This window comes from Pristiophorus japonicus, chromosome 5 (genome assembly GCF_044704955.1).
Source record: "Pristiophorus japonicus isolate sPriJap1 chromosome 5, sPriJap1.hap1, whole genome shotgun sequence".
In the NCBI taxonomy this organism is placed as follows: Eukaryota; Metazoa; Chordata; class Chondrichthyes; family Pristiophoridae; genus Pristiophorus; species Pristiophorus japonicus.
Genome location: NC_091981.1, coordinates 938542 through 959938, shown reverse-complemented (window position 1 = coordinate 959938; position 21397 = coordinate 938542). Strand labels below are relative to the sequence as shown.

General features: G+C 45.7%; 1 protein-coding gene across 1 annotated transcript in view; it reads right to left on the bottom strand.

Annotated features, from left to right (window-relative positions):
• Positions 1-21302, bottom strand: part of nphp3 (nephronophthisis 3) — a 75447-nt gene extending 54145 nt beyond the window's left edge. Inside the window, exons 1-7 of the mRNA XM_070880291.1 lie at positions 20704-21302; positions 18916-19286; positions 16154-16279; positions 13708-13858; positions 9847-9999; positions 7293-7426; positions 3580-3740 (exon numbers count right to left, since the gene is read on the bottom strand). Coding sequence (XP_070736392.1) covers positions 3580-3740; positions 7293-7426; positions 9847-9999; positions 13708-13858; positions 16154-16279; positions 18916-19236 — 1046 coding nt within the window. The 5' untranslated portion in view covers positions 19237-19286; positions 20704-21302. The remainder of the gene's footprint in view (positions 1-3579; positions 3741-7292; positions 7427-9846; positions 10000-13707; positions 13859-16153; positions 16280-18915; positions 19287-20703) is intronic.
• Between the last annotated feature and the right edge of the window lie 95 nt (positions 21303-21397).

The following is a 21397-nucleotide window of genomic DNA, read 5'->3' as shown; positions in this document are numbered from 1 at the left end:
CTATCCGACAGAACCCACTGAAATCACAGGCAATCCTAAACTGACCTTTCGGCACTGTACTGCAATTAATCCGGCCTGTTTTCTTACTGAGCCACCCCAAGATGAGGAAGAACCCAGTCATGATTGTTTATCTTTAATTTAAGAGGCCACATCAGTCAGGGAGAATTTAGTTGATGTACCAATGGAAGATCCAGACTGTATTATGTACGTTGACGGAAGTTCTTCTATTAATCCAGAAGGTACACAAATCTCAGGATACGCCATAGTAAAACAGGAGAATCAAGTCTTGGAATCTGCCGCTTTTGAAACCGCCTATTCTGCCCAACAAGCTGAACTATTCGCCGTCATCCGAGCCTGTATCTTGGCCAAAGATCTCAAAGTCAATATCTATACCAACTCTAGGTATGCCTTTGGGATGGCCCATGATTTCGGACAATTATGGAAAAATAGGGGATTCCTAACCTCACAGGGGAATGAGATATCCCATAAGCAACTAGTATCTGATTTGTTGCAAGCCCTCATGCTCCCCAAGCACATTGCCGTTGTTAAATGTACCGCCCACACCACCGGAAAATCCCCGGTTGATATAGGGAACCACTGTACTGACAAAGAGGCTAAACAGGCCTCTCGTGACCAACAGATGGTAGTGCCCAAAATGATGAGTCAGACTAAAAATCCTGCGAAGGATAAGTTAGCCTCGGAAAAACCAATGCCAACCATCCAAGATGTTATAAAAGCACAGGAGGACGCTCCTAAAAAAGATAAACTGTTGTGGAAATAATATGCATGTACTTATGACAATGTTTCTAAACTCTGGACCACTCCCGCGGAACAGACTTGCATGTCTGACGAGTTGGCTCTATGGGTTATTGATTGTATGCATTTTGCTACTCATTGTGGAGCAAGAACCACGAGTGATACACTTTTGGCTACTTGGTGGCACCCTAGACTCCAGGCGCTCGCCCAGAACATCAGTAGTCGTTGCCTGGTTTGCCAGCAACATAATCCAGGGAAGGGAGTCCCCTGTGATTGGGGTAAAACGCCCCTACCTGAAAGTCCCTTTGAGACATTTCAGTTGGACTACATTGAGTTGCAAAAAGTTCAGTGTTACAAATATGTGTTAGTAATGGTAGATGTGTTTAGCAGATGAATTGAAGCCTACCCTAACTTGGACAATAAGGCTCAAACTGTTGTTAAGGTGTTAATGAGGGAAATTGTTCCTAGATCTCAGCTCGACTGATGACCACCTATGTTCTTTCTCTGACTCAGGCTCTGCGACTAGCTCACAACCAGGTTCAAGATGCTCACCTCGACCTCCCAGTTTTACCCGAATTGTCCTTCGTGGCACCAGGGAAGTATGGATTCGGAAGGGATTAGAGCCACAATGGGAGGGGCCTTTTCAGGTGTTACTCACTAACCCCACTGCAGCCAAGGTTGAGGGGAGGGGTGCCTGGGTTCACCTGCACCACTGCAAGCTCACCACCCTCTAACGAACCTATTTTACTAGTTATTCTAATTCCTGTTTCTGTTCCAGACTTCCTCTTCTCCATAGCTGAACAAGGCCGTTGGCATCCTAATTGGAACGTGGACCAGTTTGAACTTTTACCCGTAGTGATAGACAGCCAGCTACACCAACGGTGACCTAAGAAGAGAGACGGGAAAACTGAACTCTTTTAATCAGCAAAATAATTGGACTATTTATCTGAATCCTGAGACATAAGATGAAACTGTCTGTATGCCACAGTCTGTATAATAGTGTTGATATATGACAGTTTCGGCGCATGGGAGGGGAGACAGAGACGAGAGCTCCATGTAAACACCTTTTTGTACATGTCTTATGTTTATGCGCAAAATGGGAACTTTTCTAGATGTTGGGTGTGTTCACATTCCCTATACATTCCAAAGGGGGAATTCCTTTGCGCCCCGTTCCACTAACCCTAACTGAGACTGTCAGATGGATTCAGAGCCAAACTATCACGAGAGGAGGGGGGCCAATACAATACTGCTGAAGCTCTGGAGGGCATCACAGCCGAAATGGTAGCAATAAGGACCGTAGCATTACAAAACCGAATGGCCCTCAATTACCTGTTAGCTGAGAAAGGGGGAACATGTGCCCTGATAGTGCAACATTCAGATCCTTACATTCCTGATAGTTCAGAAAACATAACCAATCTCGCTGATCACATAAGAAGGGAGGTGAAGAAGTTATCCACACCAGCAGAAGGATCTAGCTGGTTTGATTGGCGATCAGATGGATCTTGGAGATCCTATCTAATTGTTGGTTGCCTTAACCTTTGTTGTAAAGTAATGATGGCAAGGGCTCCCGAGTTATGATCCAACGAACTAAAGAACTACTCGACACTAACAACAATATGATTCAGGAAATAGAGTGTGAACGGATGAATGCGATACTCCTCGAATGATCCGAAGTGTTATCATGGAATGATAAAAGGGGGGAATGTGAATGTTTAAAAATGTATAGAGACATTGAAGTTGAGAACATGGGAATTGTATAGGGACAGTATAAGCTAACAAAGAATTCATGGAGGAATAGCCATGACATCTCAGACTCGAGACTGCGAAATGTTACAACACTAACACGTATTGAAACAAAACCCACAGCTTGCAGAAAAACCTCAAGGACTTATTAAATCATGTTATTAACCTGAAACATTAACAGAAGGTCTTTGTTTAAAATCAGACCATACTAGGTCGGCTTATGAGTGGACAAAGGGAAAGAGGGATCAAAAGAGATAGGCTGAACTAGGATGTCACTCTAGCCCTATCTTGTTATCTTTTGCCGAAAATGTATAACCATCGTCCCTTTACAATGTAACGTCACTTTGTCCGTAGGAAGTGGGTGCGTTCGAACAGACTTGCATTCCTTCTGTCTGATAAGGTCCCCGATCGGGATTTGCTTTTTAAATAAAAGCTTGCTTTGTTTAAAGCACAAACGGTATTCGTTTCAGTAATTTTGCTGAACCAGATTGAGGTAAAAGAATCCAAGAATCAACACCCCCATCCCCCCGTACCTACCCCTATCCCCCCCACCCTCCACCCCCACCCCCATCCCTATCCTCCACCCCACCCCCATCCCCCCCCCCGCCCCACCCTACCCATCCCCCCCACCCCACCCCTATCCCCCCCCCGGCCCCATCCCCCCCACCCTCTACCCCCGCCCCATCCCCCCCACCCCCCCGCCCCATCCCCCCCACCCCTATCCCCCACTCCACCCCCCCCACCCCTATCCCCCACTCCACTCACCCCCATCCCCCCTCCCACCCCACCCACCCTATCCCCCCCCAACCTCCACCCCCATCCCCCCCACCCCTAACCCCCACTCCACCCACCCCCATCCCCCCTCCCACCCCACCCGCCCTATCCCCCCCAACCTCCACCCCCATCCCCCCCACCCCTAACCCCCTTCCCCCATCCCTCGCCTCGCCCCATCCCACTAGTGGGCTATTGCCCATGTTAACAGCACAGAGAGGAATTTGGTACAAGCGAGATAAGCATTCATAGGAGAACAGAATAAATCACAATTTCTACCTCATATTATGGGGGCTGAAATCTCCTTACCTAGGCAGAGAAGAACCTAGAAGGAAAAGACACAAGGAGCTTTTCTCAATCTCTCGCCTCCTCTCGGATAGGTGCTGACTTGGGCTCACCACCGGGAATTGTACGACCAGAAAGAAATGTCCAAGACTCTCGCACATAATATGCAGCTTTGGTAAATACTCCTACAGGCAACGGAACACATGCATTGTAATAAAATCAAACTTCAAACTAGAAAGAGATCAGTAAAATAGATGGCACTCACGTGAGGATCTGTAAAAGGACAGGATTTGATCCATGGGTGAGGAAGACTTGTGCCCAGAACAGAACCTGCAGCCATTGACATTCACCACCAATGGTGCTTTGCCTTCTGCAGTGGTGTCCTGTGACTCCAGAGGCATGCAGACCACCTTGTTTCTGCTATGGAAGTCCTGCCAATGGCATTCGTGTGTCCTAGACACTTCTCCATTAAATACAATATTAAAGCCTGATCTTTTTATACCGCTGAAGAACTGGCTGGGTTTCTACATTTTCCATCAAGTATCCCTCCCAAAAACACCATTCCTCAAAATCTAACAGTGAAAGGAAAGCAAGACCGTGTGTTTATATCGCATCTTTCTCCACGTCAGGGCATCCTAAATTATTGTTACAGCCAATGAAGTTGTTTTTGAAGTGTAGTTATTGTTGTAATGTAGGAAATGTGGCAGTCAATTTGTGTACAGCAAGCTCCCACAAACAGCAAAGAAATAAATGGTCAGATAATCTGTTGGTTAAGGGATAAACGTTGACAAGGACACTAGGAGAACACCTCTGCTCTTCTTCAAATAACACCTGGGATCTTTTACGTCCACTTGGGAGGGCAGACGGGCCTCGGTTTAACATCCCGTCAAAATAATATATACACAATGAGAGCAGCGTAGGACACAATGCGCTGGTCACGATCAGTAATCCAATTTGAAGAAATCAAAGTTACAACTAGTGATGTGGGAAAGAGGATTTTAATTCTCAAGAGCTCAAAGATACTGATGTGAACTTTAGTGCTTTGTTACACGTCTGTGCTAATGCCAGAGAATTGCAAATCTTACGTTGTTGGCAGCAAATTACATTCAGTAACACAAGTGCTATTATGGAACACCACATTAATAGATATTCAGATGACATTATTTACTTGTACTTCCAATGTACCTTACACCCACCTGTAAGTGAGGAAACTGCCTCACATTACAGGAAGGTTATAGAAGGTGTTTTCTATTTGGCTATGGAGTAGCCACAACTTGTAAAACTTCAATGAAAATCGCACTGAGGCGCTGGACTGTTACAATATGATTTCTGACTGAAGCGGTTTGGTGAATTGTGGCCATGCAGGGTGCGAAGAGTCCTCTAGCACCTCTCCCAATGGGCATCGGTTACATGGGATCCTGGACACAAAGTGTTGGAAGGGTATTCAACCAACAGGAAGAGTATTGTTCATGGGTCCATTTAAAGGATGTGTCACTAGATTGTACATTTCCTTTTTAATTTAAACACGGGAGGATGCCTGGAAGTTAGAGTTTGCACTACGTAGAATGATACTGATCCACAGGGTAGGGAGGCTCCAGAGGCAGTCGCTGAGTGTTCTAGTTTCTGCCAAGGCAGCGGTGGGGTGCTACAATCAATTACCTCACTTCAGGCTAGGAAGGGAAGAAAGTTCCTTCAATCTCATCATCACAGAAGAACCCTGTCCTGTCCTCAGCAATTATCCATGCACTTTACTGTCCAAGGATCATGAGATTGCCCCCTTACCGAGTCTTGGCACACGGAGGCCAGTTATAACACATATCCATCAATTCATTAGCTGAAATTATAATGGGGAACAAAGAAATGGCAGACCAATTGAACAAATACTTTGGTTCTGTCTTCAGGAAGGGAGACACAAATAACCTTCCGGAAGTACTAGGGGACCGAGGGTCTAGTAAGAAGGAGGAACTGAAGGATATCCTTATTAGGCGGGAAATTGATGGGATTGAAGGGCAATAAATCCCCGAGGTCTGATAGTCTGCATCCCAGAGTACTTAAGGAAGTGGCCCTAGAAATAATGGATGCATTGGTGATCATTTTCCAACAGTCTATCGACTCTGGATCAGTTCCTATGGACTGGAGGGTAGCTACTGTAACACCACTTTTTAAAAAGGGAGGGAGAGAGAAAGCAGGTAATTATAGACCGGTTAGCCTGACATCAGTAGTGGGGAAAATGTTGGAATCAATTATTAAGGATGAAATAGCAGCGCATTTGGAAAGCAGTGACAGGATCGGTCCAAGACAGCATGGATTTATGAAGGGGAAATCATGCTTGACAAATCTTCTGGAATTTTTTGAGGATGTAACTAGTAAAGTGGACAAGGGAGAACCAGTGGATGTGGTGTATTTGGACTTTCAAAAGGCTTTTGAAAAGGTCCCACACAAGAGATTGGTGTGCAAAATCAAAGCACATGGTATTGGGGGTAATATACTGACGTGGATAGAGAACTGGTTGGCAGACAGGAAGCAGAGAGTCTGGATAAACGGGTCCTTTTCAGAATGGCAGGCAGTGACTAGTGGAGTGCCGCAGGGCTCAGTGCTGGGACCCCAGCTCTTCACAATATACATCAATGATTTGGATGAAGGAATTGAGTATAATATCTCCAAGTTTGCAGATTACACTAAACTGGGTGGCGGTGTGAGCTGTGAGGAGGATGCTAAGAGGCTGCAGGGTGACGGACAGGTTAGGTGAGTGGGCAAATGCATGGCAGATGCAGTATAATGTGGATAAATGTGAGGTTATCCTCTTTAGGGGCAAAAACGCGAAGACAGAATATTATCTGAATGGCGGCAGATTAGGAAAAGGGGAGGTGCAACGAGACCTGGGTGTCATGGTTTATCAGTCATTGAAAGTTGGCATACAGGTACAGCAGGCAGTGAAGAAGGCAAATGGTATGTTGGCCTTCATAGCGAGGGGATTTGAGTATAGGAGCAGGAAGGTCTTACTGCAGTTGTACAGGGCCTTGGTGAGGCCTCACCTGGAATATTGTGTTCAGTTTTGGTCTCCTAATCTGAGGAAGGACGTTCTTGCTATTGAGGGAGTGCAGCGAAGGTTCACCAGTCTGATTCCCGGGATGGCAGGACTACATATAAGGAGAGACTGGATCAACTGGGCCTTTATACATTAGAGTTTAGAAGGATGAGAGAGGATCTCATAGAAACATATAAGATTCTGACAGGACAGGACAGGTTAGATGCAGGTAGAATGTTCCCGATGTTGGGGAAGTCCAGAACCAGGGGACACAGTCTTAGGATAAGGGGTAGGCCACTTAGGGCTGAGATGAGGAGAAACTTCTTCACTCAGAGAGTTGTTAACCTGTGGAATTCCCTGCCGCAGAGAGTTGTTGATGCCAGTTCATTGGATATATTCAAGAGGGAGTTAGATATGGCCCTTACGGCTAAGGGGATCAAGGGGTGTGGAGAGAAAGCAGGAAAGTGGTACTGAGGGAATGATCAGCCATGATCTTATTGAATGGTGGTGCATGCTCAAAGGGCCGAATGGCCTACTCCTGCACCTATTTTCTATGTTTCTATGAAATCCGTGAGCTCAGCCAGATCAGGGATAAGAACAGGGCCTTCTTAATCTGTATGGTTCGCCAGCAATGGAGTACCATTACCTAATCCTTGGGGCCAATCTACAGATAAGTTACTTAACTAACAGCAGATATTGGTCGCCTTACCCGGAGGAGCATATCCACTTCCAGCTGTGTGTCTGCAGTATTCATAAGATAACAGCGCACTGTATTGCTCCACAGGGCCTGGGGAAGGAATGGTGTGACCTGCAGCAAGCTGGCCACAGCAGCATCCCAGTCATCTGGAAAAAGTCAACAACTCAGCTCTTAAACAACATGATTAACACATACCACTAATCATCCATCTTGGCCTTTTTATTAATGATTATAAAACAAGTGTAAAAACAACACATATTAAAACTTATGCAAGATCAATAAATCATGTTAAAGTAACATTTTCCCAGGTACATTTGCTTTCTCCCAGCTCCCCTCAAACATGTCAGAGACTTGTTTTGACTTAATTCCAAACTTATGCAGCTTTAAAAAGATCAGCTCTTTTACATCTTCTCAGTGCCTGTTCACATGACCTAGCATAGACTGGAAACTCCCCAAAGGAGGAACTTACAGGCGAGAACCAACATCCTACCTTATCTAGCACACACACTAAACTAATACCTCACAGCACCAGACCGTTGGGCCAGAATTTGCTGTCAAAATAACAATGAGGCGAATGAATGACACTCTCTGATATTGATGCTCAAATGGTACAGCAAATTGTGGCGTGGGCAGATGCGCGATTAAATGCGGATATCCAAAACTTGCTGTCCAAGATGCGTCGCTCTGTTGTTAGCTTTGCGATAATAGCACACCATTGAAATGCATTGAATATCGTGAAGTTCCTTTACTTGCACGGTTGATACGAACTAAACTCGCTGCAGAAGTCAAGTCTAATCCATTTCAGTCTAAGCACCCTTTTAACAATGTGATGTGTTAATTAATCCCACTGAAAATTAACCATTACAAGTGTTGAGTCTCATTCCTGCAGCTTTTAATTGTTGTTGGGAGATTTTTTAAATGTCAATTTTTTTTTACTATTCCTTTCTCCGTCCCTTATTAGTCTTTATTTCCCCGTCTTTATGTGTCTTTCTGCACCTGATTTGATAATGAATTCATTCATTCTAACTTACACTTCCTTCTCCGTCATTGCGCTGTTAATTTCACAATTGGCTGGAATTTGCGGGGGGGATAATTCAGCATTCGATGTTATTACCCCTTTGAAACTGACCACAACTTCGGGATTTAGTGCATGCACATTCAAACGTGGAAATCCTGAAGTCGGCGTCAGTCATTCACGGCCCTGACACTGGCTGTGCTGTGGGCCCCTCCTCATCGACAGGTCAGGGTAATATCGCTGTTAAAAACCCCACTGAAAGTTAGGCTTTGTTGGATTCGGTGTAACTGGGCTTTTGACTGCTAAACAAATGTTATGGCCCTGAAAAATTCATTTTACGTTTGTATAGTGTCAAATTTCTCCAAAATGATAAAAATTACAATTTTTAAGAAACTTAAAAAAAAAAATTTTTAATTTTATTTTTAAAGTTTGTTGATGATTATTTCAGGTTTTACCTTATCCCCATGAGAGCCCAATCTGCGTTTTGCTCTCTGTATAAGTTGGAGATAAAACCAGGTTCTCATTTCCTGCTTCCCTGTGTGAGAATTCTGCATTGTGACTGGCTGATTAGGAAGCTTGTTGACATCACAGCAGATCGCGCGAGGGATTTCCCCAATCATCATAGGCAGGTCCTCGAAATCGAGGAAGACTTGCTTCCACTCTTAGAATGAGTCCTTAGGTGGCTGAACAGTCCAATACGGGAACCACAGTCTCTGTCACAGGTGGGACAGACAGTCGTTGAGGGAAGGGGTGGGTGGGACTGGTTTACCACACGCTCCTTCCGCTGCCTGCGCTTGGTTTCTGCATGCTCTCGGCGATGAGACTCGAGATGCTCAGCGCCCTCCCGGATGCACTTCCTCCTCTTAGGGCGGTCTTTGGCCAGGGGCTCCCAGGTGTCGGTGGGGATGTTGCACTTTATCAGGGAGGCTTTGAGGATGTCCCTGTAACGTTTCCTCTGCTCACCTTTGGCTCGTTTTCCGTGAAGGAGTTCCGAATAGAGCGCTTGCTTTGGGAGTCTCGTGTCGGACATGCGGACAATGTGGCCTGCCCAGCGGAGCTGATCGAGTGTGATCAGTGCTTCAATACTGGGGATGTTGGCCTGGTCGAGGACACTGATGTTGGTGCGTCTGTCCTCCCAGGGTATTTGTAGGATCTTGCAGAGACATCGTTGGTGGTACTGCGCTGAACGCGTCAAAAAAGGCAAACTTCTCGCCAGAGAGATCACAGGATCTCGGTGAGCAGCTTCCATCAGGGCCAGTGGCGAGCACCTATGCTTCGCCGCTGACCACAAAGTCCAAGCCATTTAATGCTTCAATCTGATTGGTGAAGGAGATGCACAGTTGCTTTCCCTGTTCACTCGGGTCCCAGGTGCACTGTTTCCCTCGCTGCGCTGTAATTAGCTCGCACTTTCAGCATCTTACCACGCAAAGATTCACAAAAAGCCTCAGACACAGCTAGATGCCCAGCCCTGCCACATCAAATTATGACCCAATATATTTAAATGCTGAGAAATGAATGGTCTAATCTCAGGAATAGTAATTAATAGCTTACCCCGGTTAACATTGGCAAAAGGTCCTTCTATATCGATCGAGCTTTGTGCAAACTCTGGGCCTCGGAACGTGTGCTGAAGCTGGGTCATGCTGCCCATGGATGGCTCACTTCCCAGGACCCCACCACTCCAGTACTCACACTGAGTGCCTGTAGCTGAAAGACACAGAGGGCATCAAGCTTTAAGGAGAAAAAACTAATAAAAGAATTGAAACACAAAGTCTGATTTCAACAGAACCAAAAGGAACCGTATAAAGCTGCCGTAGGCAGAGTCACCAGTTTAATGTCATGCTTGCAGCACCAAAGTGAAATACAAATTAGTACCTGAATCACAGATCGATCCTATAGAGCCCAGGTTGGTATGACAATGTAATCCCTAGCACTCCTGTCTAACTATCCACTTAGCTTTTCCTCACCCATCATCACTGCCTTACGGTCACATTAAGATTTTTTTTAAATCTCACTTAACAGAAATATATATCCTTTCAAAAACTTAAAGTAGCAGAAAATGACCTCAACATGGTCATATACACAATGAACATGTCGATGTAATTTGCTGCTACTTTAACTGTTGAAAGGAGAAGGAAACAGTACACGAGATGGGAAGGTGAACCAGTGACCAAAGGATTCACGGAGCGGTTCTACCAGAGTTGAGCGAGACATGAGAGGACAGTTCTGACAGGAATAACAAAGTAGAATCATCATCATCATAGGCAGTCCCTCGAGTCGAGGATGACTTGCTTCCACGTCAAAAAGTTCACAGGTGTTTCAATGATGGACCTAAAATTCCAGAGCCAAACTACATCCTGAAGGGTGGAAGATGCCTGTGTGTGGATTGTTTTAACGTGGGGTGACCGTCGCACACCAGCCACCACATGGGCTTGACAGAGCGAGGTCTTGGTCCAGGGGCAAGGGTTAACCAGGACGACTGGAGACCAGCTCTGCTGCACGGACCCAGTGTGCTCACATATCGCAGTGTGGGCTGGTCCATGCTGCCCCTGGGCCCTCATCTGTTCTGGGCCTCGAACTCACGCCTCTCCCGGGCCCCGATCACGTCCCTCTACAATCTCTCACCACTCCTTCGCCCCGATCTCGCCGCTCCTGCTGTACCGGCCCACACTCCAATCACCGACCTGGACCTTGGTGATGTCCCTTTTCACTGCCGTTGCTCTCCTGCTCCAGCACATGCTGCTCCCTGGAGTGGTACCCCGCCACACTGCTCCTTCCACTCCCCGGCCTGCTCCCATGGTGCTCAAAGTAGAATATACACCAAATGGCATCGTTTAATTATAGTTAGCCTAACATCGGTGGATGGAAAAATGCTGGAGTCCATTATTAAGGAAGCAGTAGCAGGATATTTAGAAAATCATAATACAGTCAAGCAGAGTCAGCATGGTTTTATGAAAGGGAAATCATGTTTGACAAATTTGCTGGAGTTCTTTGAAGATGTAACGAGCAGGGTGGATAAAGGGGAACCAGTAGATGGCATGTATTTGGATTTCCAGAAAGCATTCGATAAGGTGCTACACAAAAGGTTACTGCACAAGATAAAAGTTCACGGGGTTGGGGGTAATATATTAGCGTGGATAGAGGATTGGCTAACTATCAGAAAACAAAGAGTCGGATAAATGGGTCATTTTCTGGTTGGCAAACAGTGACTAGTGGGGTGCCGCAGGGATCGGTGCTGGGTCCTCAACTATTTACAATTTATATTAATGACTTGGTTGAAAGGACCGAGTGTAATGTAGCCAAGTTTGCTGATGATACAAAGATAGGTGGGAAAGCAATTGTGAGGAGGACGCAAAGAATCTATAAAGGAATACAGATAGGCTCAGTGAGTGGGCAAAAATTTGGCAGATGGACTATAATGTGGGAAAATGTGAGGTTATCCACTTTGGTAGGGAAAAAAAGCAAATTATTTAAATGAGGAGAAATTACAAAATGCTGTAGTTTACATTAGCTACTCTCTTCCTTTTGATAAACCTGTATAAACTCTTACTATCTGTTTTTATATTTCTTGCTAGTTTACTCTCATACTCTTATCTTCCCTCTCTAATTTTTTTAGTCGTCCTTTGCTGATTTTTAAAAATGTCCCAATTCTCTGGCCTCCCACTAATCTTGGTAACATTGTATGCCATTGTTTACAAGTTGATCCCATCCTTTACTTCCTTAGTTAACCAGGGATGGTTCTCCCTTCTCTTACAGTCTTTCCTTCTCACTGGAATTTATTTTTGTTGAGTTATGAAATATCTCCTTAAATGTCTGCCACTGTTTATCAACCATCTGCCACTTTAATCTATTTTCCCAGTCCACTTCAGCCAACTCTGCCCTCATACCTTTGTAATCGCCTTTATTTAAGATCGGGACACTGGTTTGAGATCCAACTTTCTCACCTTCCAACTGAATTTGAAATTCAACCATGCTATGGTCACTCTTTCCTAGAGGATCCTTTACTTAAGTTCAATCATAGCATATCAAACTGGAATTTAGATGAATGAGAGGGGATCTCATAGAAACGTTTAAAATTCTGACAGGTTTAGACAGGTTAGATGCAGGAAGAATGTTCCCAATGTTGGGGAAGTCCAGAACCAGGGGTCACAGTCTAAGGATAAGGGGTAAGTCATTTAGGACTGAGATGAGGAGAAACTTCTTCACCCAGAGAATTATGAACCTGTGGAATTCTCTATCACAGAAAGTTGTTGAGGCCAGTTCGTTAGATATATTCAAAAGAGAGTTAGATGTGGCCCTTACGGCTAAAGGAATCAAGGGGTATGAAGAGAAAGCAGGAATGGGGTACTGAAGTTGCAAAAATGATCAGCCATGATCATATTGAATGGCGGTGCAGGCTCGAAGGGCCGAATGGCCTACTCCTGCTCCTATTTTCTATGTTTCTATGAGCACATTACGATAGATTTTAGAATTTATGTGTTATGTTTCACCAGTCAAGAATGAAAATATTTTAAAATCTACCTTTATAACTGTTTGCAATGATTATTAAGTGACCAGGTAAAAGAGTAAACATTGGGACAATGTCCTTGCGTCCCCAAGTTTCGATTTATTTTCTGCAAACCCAGCTGTTTTTGATTCAGTTTGCATATGTGCACAAAGCTACTATTGTTCTTTATCTGTGTACATTCACATGTCGACAGAGACCAGCCTCTCCCATCGCCTCCTGGGTGCTGTTTGACCCCAGCATCAATTGCCAACCCAATCACAAGTTTCTCATTCATTTGTGTATGCTGCACCAGCTTCAGCACAACCTGTCCCCCTTCATGTGACACGTCATCTTACTGTGGGCCCTGAGCTAACACAAAGATAGTGCAGAGAAATTCAACACATTAGTGAAGGAGCATGTGCGAGAACCACACAGGGGCATAGAGAGAAAGAGAGAAAAGAGAGAGAGAAAGAGAGAGAGAGAGACAGACAGAGAGAGACAGACAGAGAGAGACAGACAGAGAGAGAGAGACAGAGAGAGAGAGAGAGAGAGAGAGAGACAGAGAGAGAGAGAGAAATGGAGAGCAGACAGAGGAAAGGAGAGACTTACACACAGAGTGAGAAAAAGTCGGGAATAGAGAGATAGCAATATCGGAGCGAAATAGCAAAGAAGAAATGTCTATATTGAGCCCATACTCAGTGCGAACGAGGTTGAGGCTGCCTAAATTGATTTCACACAAGACCTTTATAGCCAGAGGACACTTTCATCTAAAGCACTGGGGACCAGATTTGGACCCAGCCCCCCCCTGGAATTTTGTTTCCAAAACTGTACAAAAAACTTGTGGATGGACAGCGACTAAACTATGGGCTCATTACAAGAAGGAAAATAAAGAGAGAGAGAGAGATTAAACATGTGTATAACAGTCTTACCCGTGACATCAGTATGGTTGTCATCGGAGTCGGAATCTGCTGGGTCGAACACTTGAATCCCCTGAGCCTGCAGCCTCTGAAGTTTGGCTTCTAACTCCCGCTTAGCTCGCAGTAGGTCTTGAATCTCCTTCTCCTTCGTTTCTCTGAAAATCTGAAATAAAACATGTCACATTTACAGTTAATACAGAGGGATTTATATACATTTCACCATCACCTTCACTTTACAACATAGCAATATCAAAGGGTTGTGGAAATATCCATGAGCTAAATAATCCTACCTCCCAGAGTGATGATAACAAAATACTGGGAAGAAAGAATAGGTGAAGGATATACAAACAATTTTGTTTTTAAACTCGGGTTGCAAGAAAACTTCAATATTTCACAATGATCAAGCAGACTGAAGCCACGAAGCGTACAAAGCATCTTTAGCTACCTACAAAGATTGAGCAAAACAAAAGTAGTCTGTTTCAAATAATAGTTGGATGAGGTTGCAATATTTTTCAGATTTCATTTGATGTACAAGGTGGTTTACAAAGAACAGTGAAGAAAACATCACAACTTAGTATTAAAGTAATTCCTTCTGGACACGTCATACCTGGATACATGTTTTACATCCTCTAAATAAAGAAAAGTAATTTCACAGATCAAAGTTTTTTTTTAAAATGAAATGTAAACCGTAATCTAACAGACTGAATTTTATATGTGGAAGGGAAAAATAAGCTGGTTCATGGTTTGACTTTAAAAAAAGACATGTCAATAAAGGAACTCCTCGTTTCGAGGGACCGCCTATGACTGACATTTGGTGAGAAATACAAAGGAAGCTAAAATAGCAGGAGCTGTGATGTATTCTGGAACAATGTGACGTTCATTTAGTCTGCTAAAACCAATAAAGAGGGCAGAGCCTTTGCTTGTTGCATCCACTGCTTTGTGTACATGGCCTACAGAAGGAGCAGGCTTGATGTTTGAATGCTTTCTCTTGTTCCTTGATCCCCTTTTGTACAATATTAGTATTTAATAACATTTCACAAAAGCAGAAGATGCAATTAATGACAGTGAGGTTGTAATGACCCCCGACAGACATATCTGACAGTAAGGAAATGTTTTTCAGGTATGCGGCTTTGCCAGTCTTTAAAACATTTTCAAACTAATTTTTTGACAAACTACATTAAAATTTGAAAGTAAAACTCAACGTTGCCTTTCTACCTTTCTCCACCATCAGAGTAATTTGTTCCCCTGCTCCTCCCTTTACTCAGGAGGGTGGGTTTTCATCTCCCACATTCCTGCTCAATGTTGAAAAGAAAAGACTTGCATTTATATAGCGCCTTTCACGACCACCAGACGTCTCAAAGCACTTTACAGCCAACGAAGTACTTTTTGAAGTGTAGTCACTGTTGTAACGTGGGAAACATGGTAGCCAATTTGCGCACAGCAAGCTCCCACACACAGTAATGTGATAATGACGCAGATAATCTGTCTTGGTGATATTAATTGAGGGATAAATATTATCCAGGGCACTGCGCATAACTCCCCTGCTCTTCTTCAAAATAGTGCCGTGGGATCTTTTACATCCACCCGAGAGGACAAATGGGGCCTATGTTTAACGTCCCATCTGAAAAACAGCACCTCCAACAGTGCAGCACTCCTTCAGCACTGCCCCTCCGACAGTGCAGCACTCCCTCAGTACTGCCCCTCCGACAGTGCAGCACTCCCTCAGTACTGCCCCTCCGACAGTGCGGCAGTCCCTCAGTACTGCCCCTCCAACAGTGCGGCGCTCCCTCAGTACTGACCCTCCAACAGTGCGGCGTTCCCTCAGTACTGCCCCTCCGACAGTGCAGCACTCCCTCAGTACTGCCCCTCCGACAGTGCAGCACTCCCTCAGTACTGCCCCTCCGACAGTGCAGCACTCCCTCAGTACTGCCCCTCCGACAGTGCAGCACTCCCTCAGTAATGCCCCTCCAACAGTACGGCGCTCCCTCAGTACTGCGTTGCAGTGTCAGCCTAGATTTTTGTCTCTGGAATGGAACTTGAACCCACAACCTTCTGACTCAGAGGCAAGAGTGCTCAGGCCACAGTTGACAGCTCCTGTTGCTCCAAGGGTAAAATGCAGATTGGCCAACTTGGCTTTGGCAATGCCAGTTTTTTGTTCCTGATGGGAAACTATGCTACTTTATGGCACTCCGTCTGGTGTCCCTCCTTTACAGTGAAGAAATACAGCCAAACAAAGTCAGGCAGTCAGGGCATTGAAACAAGTGACTGGCTCCCGGACAGGTTACACCACAACACAAACTGAAGAGTTGGCGATCAATGTAACTGTGTAAATTCACCACTACAATACTTTTACTGCACACTGAAGGACTCCTGTGTTATTGATACACCAACCAGCTTTTTGAAAAAATCTTTCCTGATCCAAAAAGGTCATGAAGATCTGGTGTTTGATTGAGTTTACCTTAAACTGCCTTTTTACTTTATCCCGATCGTGCTCAAACGTAGCAGCTCTCTCCATGGCCTGGTACTTTGCCTCCAGAGCACTTTCTTTCTCTCGAAGTATTTTCTGGTAGGTTTTCTGGAGTGCCTGCAAGATACAGTATCACCGGTTAACCATCGGAACAACACAGCGATAGCTCAACGGGTTTACCCAGTGAGCGGAAGAGCCACTCAAGACCAGGAAGGCCTCGGGTCCAACCTGTGCATGGTAAGTCATTACAGAGAAATCTTTAAACTCCCTCTGCAATGTGTGTAAATTCCTAATACACTGCACTTTCCTAACATCTCTTTCTTCTTCTATGTTGTGATACAGGATCTAGAACTAGGGGGCATCGTTTCAGAATAAGGGGTCGCCCTTTTAAGATGGAGCTGAGAAGGAATTTCTTCTCTCAGACAATCGTGAATCTTTGGAATTCTCTACCCCAGAGAGTGATGAAGGCTGGGTCATTGAATATATTTAAGGTGCAGATAGACAGATTTTTGAACGATAAGGGAGCGGGCGGGGAAGTGGACCTGAGCCCAAGATCAGGCGCCAAGGTCTGATTGAATGGCGGAGCAGGCTCGAGGACACATCCAGGCGAGACAGCCGAGATGAAAGTCTTAGTAAGAACATAAGAAATAGTAACAGGAGTCGGCCATACGGCCCCTCGAGCCTGCTCCGCCATTTAATAAGATCATGGTTGATCCGATCATGGACTCAGGTCCACTTCCCCGCCCACTCCCCATAACCCTTTATCCCCTTATCGATTAAGAAACCGACTATTTCTGTCTTAAATATATTCAATGTCCCGGCTTCCACAGCTCTCTGAGGCAGCGAATTCCACAGATTCACAACCCTCAGAGAAGAAATTCCTCCTCATCTCAGTTTTAAATGGGAGGCCCCTTATTCTAAGATCGTGCCCTCTAGTTCTAGTCTCCCCCATCAGTGGAAACATCCTCTCTGCATTCACCTTGTCAAGCCCCCTCATAATCTTGCATTTCGATAAGATCACCTCTCATTCTTCTGAATTCCAATCAGCAGAGGTCCAACCTCCTCAACCTTTCCTCATAAGTCAACCCCCTCATCCCCGGAATCAACCGAGTGAACCTTCTCTGAACTGCCTCCAAAGGAAGTATATCGTTTTGTAAATATGGAAACCAAAACTGCACGCAGTACTCCAGGTGTGGCCTCACCAAGAGTTCCCTGTTTTTATACTCCATCCCCTTTGCAATAAAGACCAAGATTCCATTGGCCTTCCTGATCACTTGCTGTACCTGCATACTATCCTTTTGTGTTTCATGCACAATTACCCCCAGATCCCGCTGTACTGCAGCACTTTGCAATCTTTCACCATTTAAATAATAACTTGCTCTTTGATTTTTTTCTGACAAAGTGCATGACCTCACACTTTCCAATATTATACTCCATCTGCCAAATTTTTGCCCACTCACTTAGTCTGTCTATGTCCTTTTGCAGATTTTTTATGTCCTCCTCACACATTGCTTTTCCTCCCATCTTTGTATCGTCAGCAAGCTTGGCTACATTACACTCAGTCCCTTCTTCCAAGTCGTTAATATGGATTGTAAATAGTTGGTATCCCAGCACCGATCCCTGCAGCACCCCACTAGTTGCTGGTTGCCAACCCAAGAATGACCCATTTATCCCAACTCTCTGTTTTCTGTTAGTTAGCCAATCCTCTATCCATGCTAATATATTACCCCCAACCCCATTAAATTTTTATCTTGTGCAGTAACCTTTTATGTGACACCTTGTCTTCTCTCTCTCTCACACGCAGATAGTTGCACAAATCGTCTATGGAACAAGTCTACAGCACAAAATGACTAATTGCCAATCTCACAAGGTTAATGCTCGGAGAAGTTATAATTTTACACTGGTGCAGTGGGGGTGCTCTCCCTAACTTGAGGCAAACCAGAGACTGTTTAACTTTGTGTCAATATGTTCCCAATAGTCCACTTTTGGAGCAAACAGTTCACTTTACTAGCTGCCGTTTGTGCTGCTCACCCTGCGGCTGCAAAGTGCTATAATGCATTGCAGCTCAGCTCTTCTGTGCATGTGTGAGATTTCAGCGCGTGCACAGAAAAGTTGAGCTGTGATATTTTACAGTGCCAGTTCAAGCAGCCTCTGATCAGTGGACAATGGAGCAATAGTAGGTATATCAGAGTTGCTTCTGTGGCAATTGGTTGGGAATATAGAAATCTATATGAAAGTCTGAAGTTGTTGCCAGGATATATTATAGCATATATAAATGTGTCAAAAACAGGTCAGTAATTACAGACTAGAGATTATATCCGGATTTCACATCCCCTGCAGCAGCTGCAATCAACAGTGAGCTGACGTGCCCAATGCTGGTGACAAGGCCAAACAGTGGGTTTATGAAACGGTGGGCTTCTTCCAAGGTAAAGCCACACAAATACGTCTGCCTCGACAATTGGGCCTGTACCTCCTCTGCTGCACCAGTCAGATTTAATTTCCTCACTATCTGTCTTTATGGCGTCTCTGATTCAGTGGCAATTTGTGCTGAGTCTGGGCAATTTGCTTGTGTCCACTCACAATCTGGGCTGAAACTGGTCAAATTAATTTCATGTAGGTCCCTTACAAGCAGAACGACAGGAGAACTACATCCCATCTTTCGGAGCTGGATCTAAATGGGAAAGTGCCATTAGAGGGCATTAACTCACTGCGTCAGCCAACCCCGGCCTCTCTGTCAGCAGTTGGTTCCTTACCTGAAGCTCCGCCCTCAGCCTTTTGTTTTCCTTATCAATCTTGCTTTCTTTCTTCTGCATGGAGGCAATCTCATTATTTTTACTGACACGAAAGATTTCATATTCTTTCTTTAGTCGCTCATATTCTGCAGCATATTCGAGGTCGACGGAAGCTGTTGATTTAAAGCTGGCGCCTATTACACGCGGACCCCGTCTAAATGAGCTGCGCAGAAGTTTGGCCTTGGGTTTGACTTCCACCGGGATCTCACAGGCTTCCCCTCCTCCACCATCGGTGTCTTCAATGACTTCATTTGGACCAATCAGCGAAGATGCCGTCCCCATCTTGCCAATGGCTTTCACACGTTTAGCCCATAGTTTCTTCACAGCTACAACTGAAAATACATGACCGTAAACAAGTGTGCAAGCAACTGCAACTACATTTAAATTGGTTCAAAGGGTTTGAATTAACATGCTGGTAAATTTACAACTCCGACATTCATTGAATTGTCCCAAAAATTTTAAAGCCCCGCACGGAAGGAAATTTTCAGGCACCAAACAAGTCAAACCATCCACTCCTGATACGGAAGTTGAATTATCCAATCATTTGAATGAAGCAATGTAAATAATTAGGAGCGTACCGCTGAAAAAACTGAACAGTTCGAATATTGTGCCCAGGTTTCAGGCAATTTACTTTAGGAAGGATGTCAAGGTCGTGCAGAGGGCGCGAGAGATTCACCGGGGATGAGAGGCTATGATTAGAGAAGCTCTCGTATTGGACTGTTCAGTCACCCAAGGACTTATTTTAAGAGTGGAAGCAAGTCTTCCTCGATTCCGAGGGGCTGCCGATGATGATGATGATCTAGATCTGTATTAAAAATCCTATGTCTGTGGACACTTCCTGTCTGTGCCACCCACTCAGTTGGACAATGGAGGAGGTTGGCATGGTTGAATGTGTCAAAGGTAGTTGTGAAGCTTGAGGAGGGATAGTGCAGCACGATAACAGAAGATGCTATTTGTGACTTTGATGAGGGCTGATTCAGAGCTGTGATATGGCAGAAACCTGACTGGAGAGGTTCAAACATGGAGTTGAGGGAGAGATGGGCACGGATTTGGAAGACAACAACACGTTCAAAAACTTGAGCGAGGAGGGAGGTAAGGGTGGGAGAGAGAGGGTTGGATGGGAAGGTTGAGAAAGAAAAGACTTGCATTTACATAGTGCCTTTCACAACCACTGGACAGTCCCAAAGCGCTTTACAGCCAATGAAGTACTTTCTGAAGTGTGGCAGCCAATTTCCACACAGCACATGCAACCAACAGCAATGTGATGACAACCAGATAATCTGTATTAGATGTTGGTTAAGGTATAAATATTGGCCAGGACACCGGAGAGAAGTCCCCTGCACTTCTTCAAAATAATGCCATAGGATCTTTTACATCCACCTGAGAGGGTAGACGGGGCCTCGGTTTAACATCTCATCTGAAAGACGGCATCTCCGACAGTGCAGCGCTCCCTCAACACTGCACTGGAGCGTCAGCCTAGATTTATGTGCTCAAGTCTCTGGAGAGGGACTTGAACCCACAACCTTCTGACTCAGAAGCAAGGGTGCGACCCACTGAACCATGGCGCAAGAGAGCCGGAGAGGGGTGGCAGTGGAAAATGCTTACCAGCTCCTTCTCCCTCCATCCAGCACCTCCCTTCTGAAAAGGAAAGAACAAAGGCAGAGCGAAACAGAGAGAGAGAAAAGGCAGAGTGAAGTTGGCGACACAGACATGGTAGAGGCTGGCGAGAGACGATGCCATCTGACTTACCGTGTGAAGTGGCACAGGGGGCAGCGACTGTGCCCGGACCATGTGGCCGGTCTGTCTAAGGGGCAGACATTGGGAGCGCCCGCCTCGCCTTGCCTCATGCCCTGCACCCACTCTGTGCGGGCGGACTCTTGTAATGGCAGCGGTGGGTGGCAATCACCATCAGCAATGAGGAGCTGGCATGTGCCCGCTTCCACAAGGGGCACACGATGTGAGCTCTTAACTTCAACCAAACATGAAGGCAGGCTGTTCACCAGTGAAACTAAAACTCTTTGTTGCGCTGCGCCCACCGGTCGCTCAGTGACCAAGTGACAGCAAATAACGCAAACTCTTCAGATGCTGTGGCCGTGTGTGCAGGGGGCTGGCAGCTTGTCGATCCACCGGGCCCCAGCGCTCTGCCCCGGTTACTGGGGCTAGGTTAGCGGGGGGCCGGGTTACTGGGGTAGGCCCCGCGGGCTGGGTTAGCGGCGGGCTCGGAGAGGCCGGGTTACCGGGGCTAGGTTAGCGGCGGGGGGTGGGTGACCGGGGTTACAGGGGTAGGCCCGGCGGTCTCCCTGGTTACGCCGCCAGCCTGCAGTGCGCCTGCGCGATGCCCCGGCCGGCAGTGCGGGTTGGGCGGCACTTTGCTCTCAGCCCCTCCCCCTCCCCTAGCCCCTCCCCCTATGTCGGCAGTGTAATCCCCTCTCGCCCCGCCCCG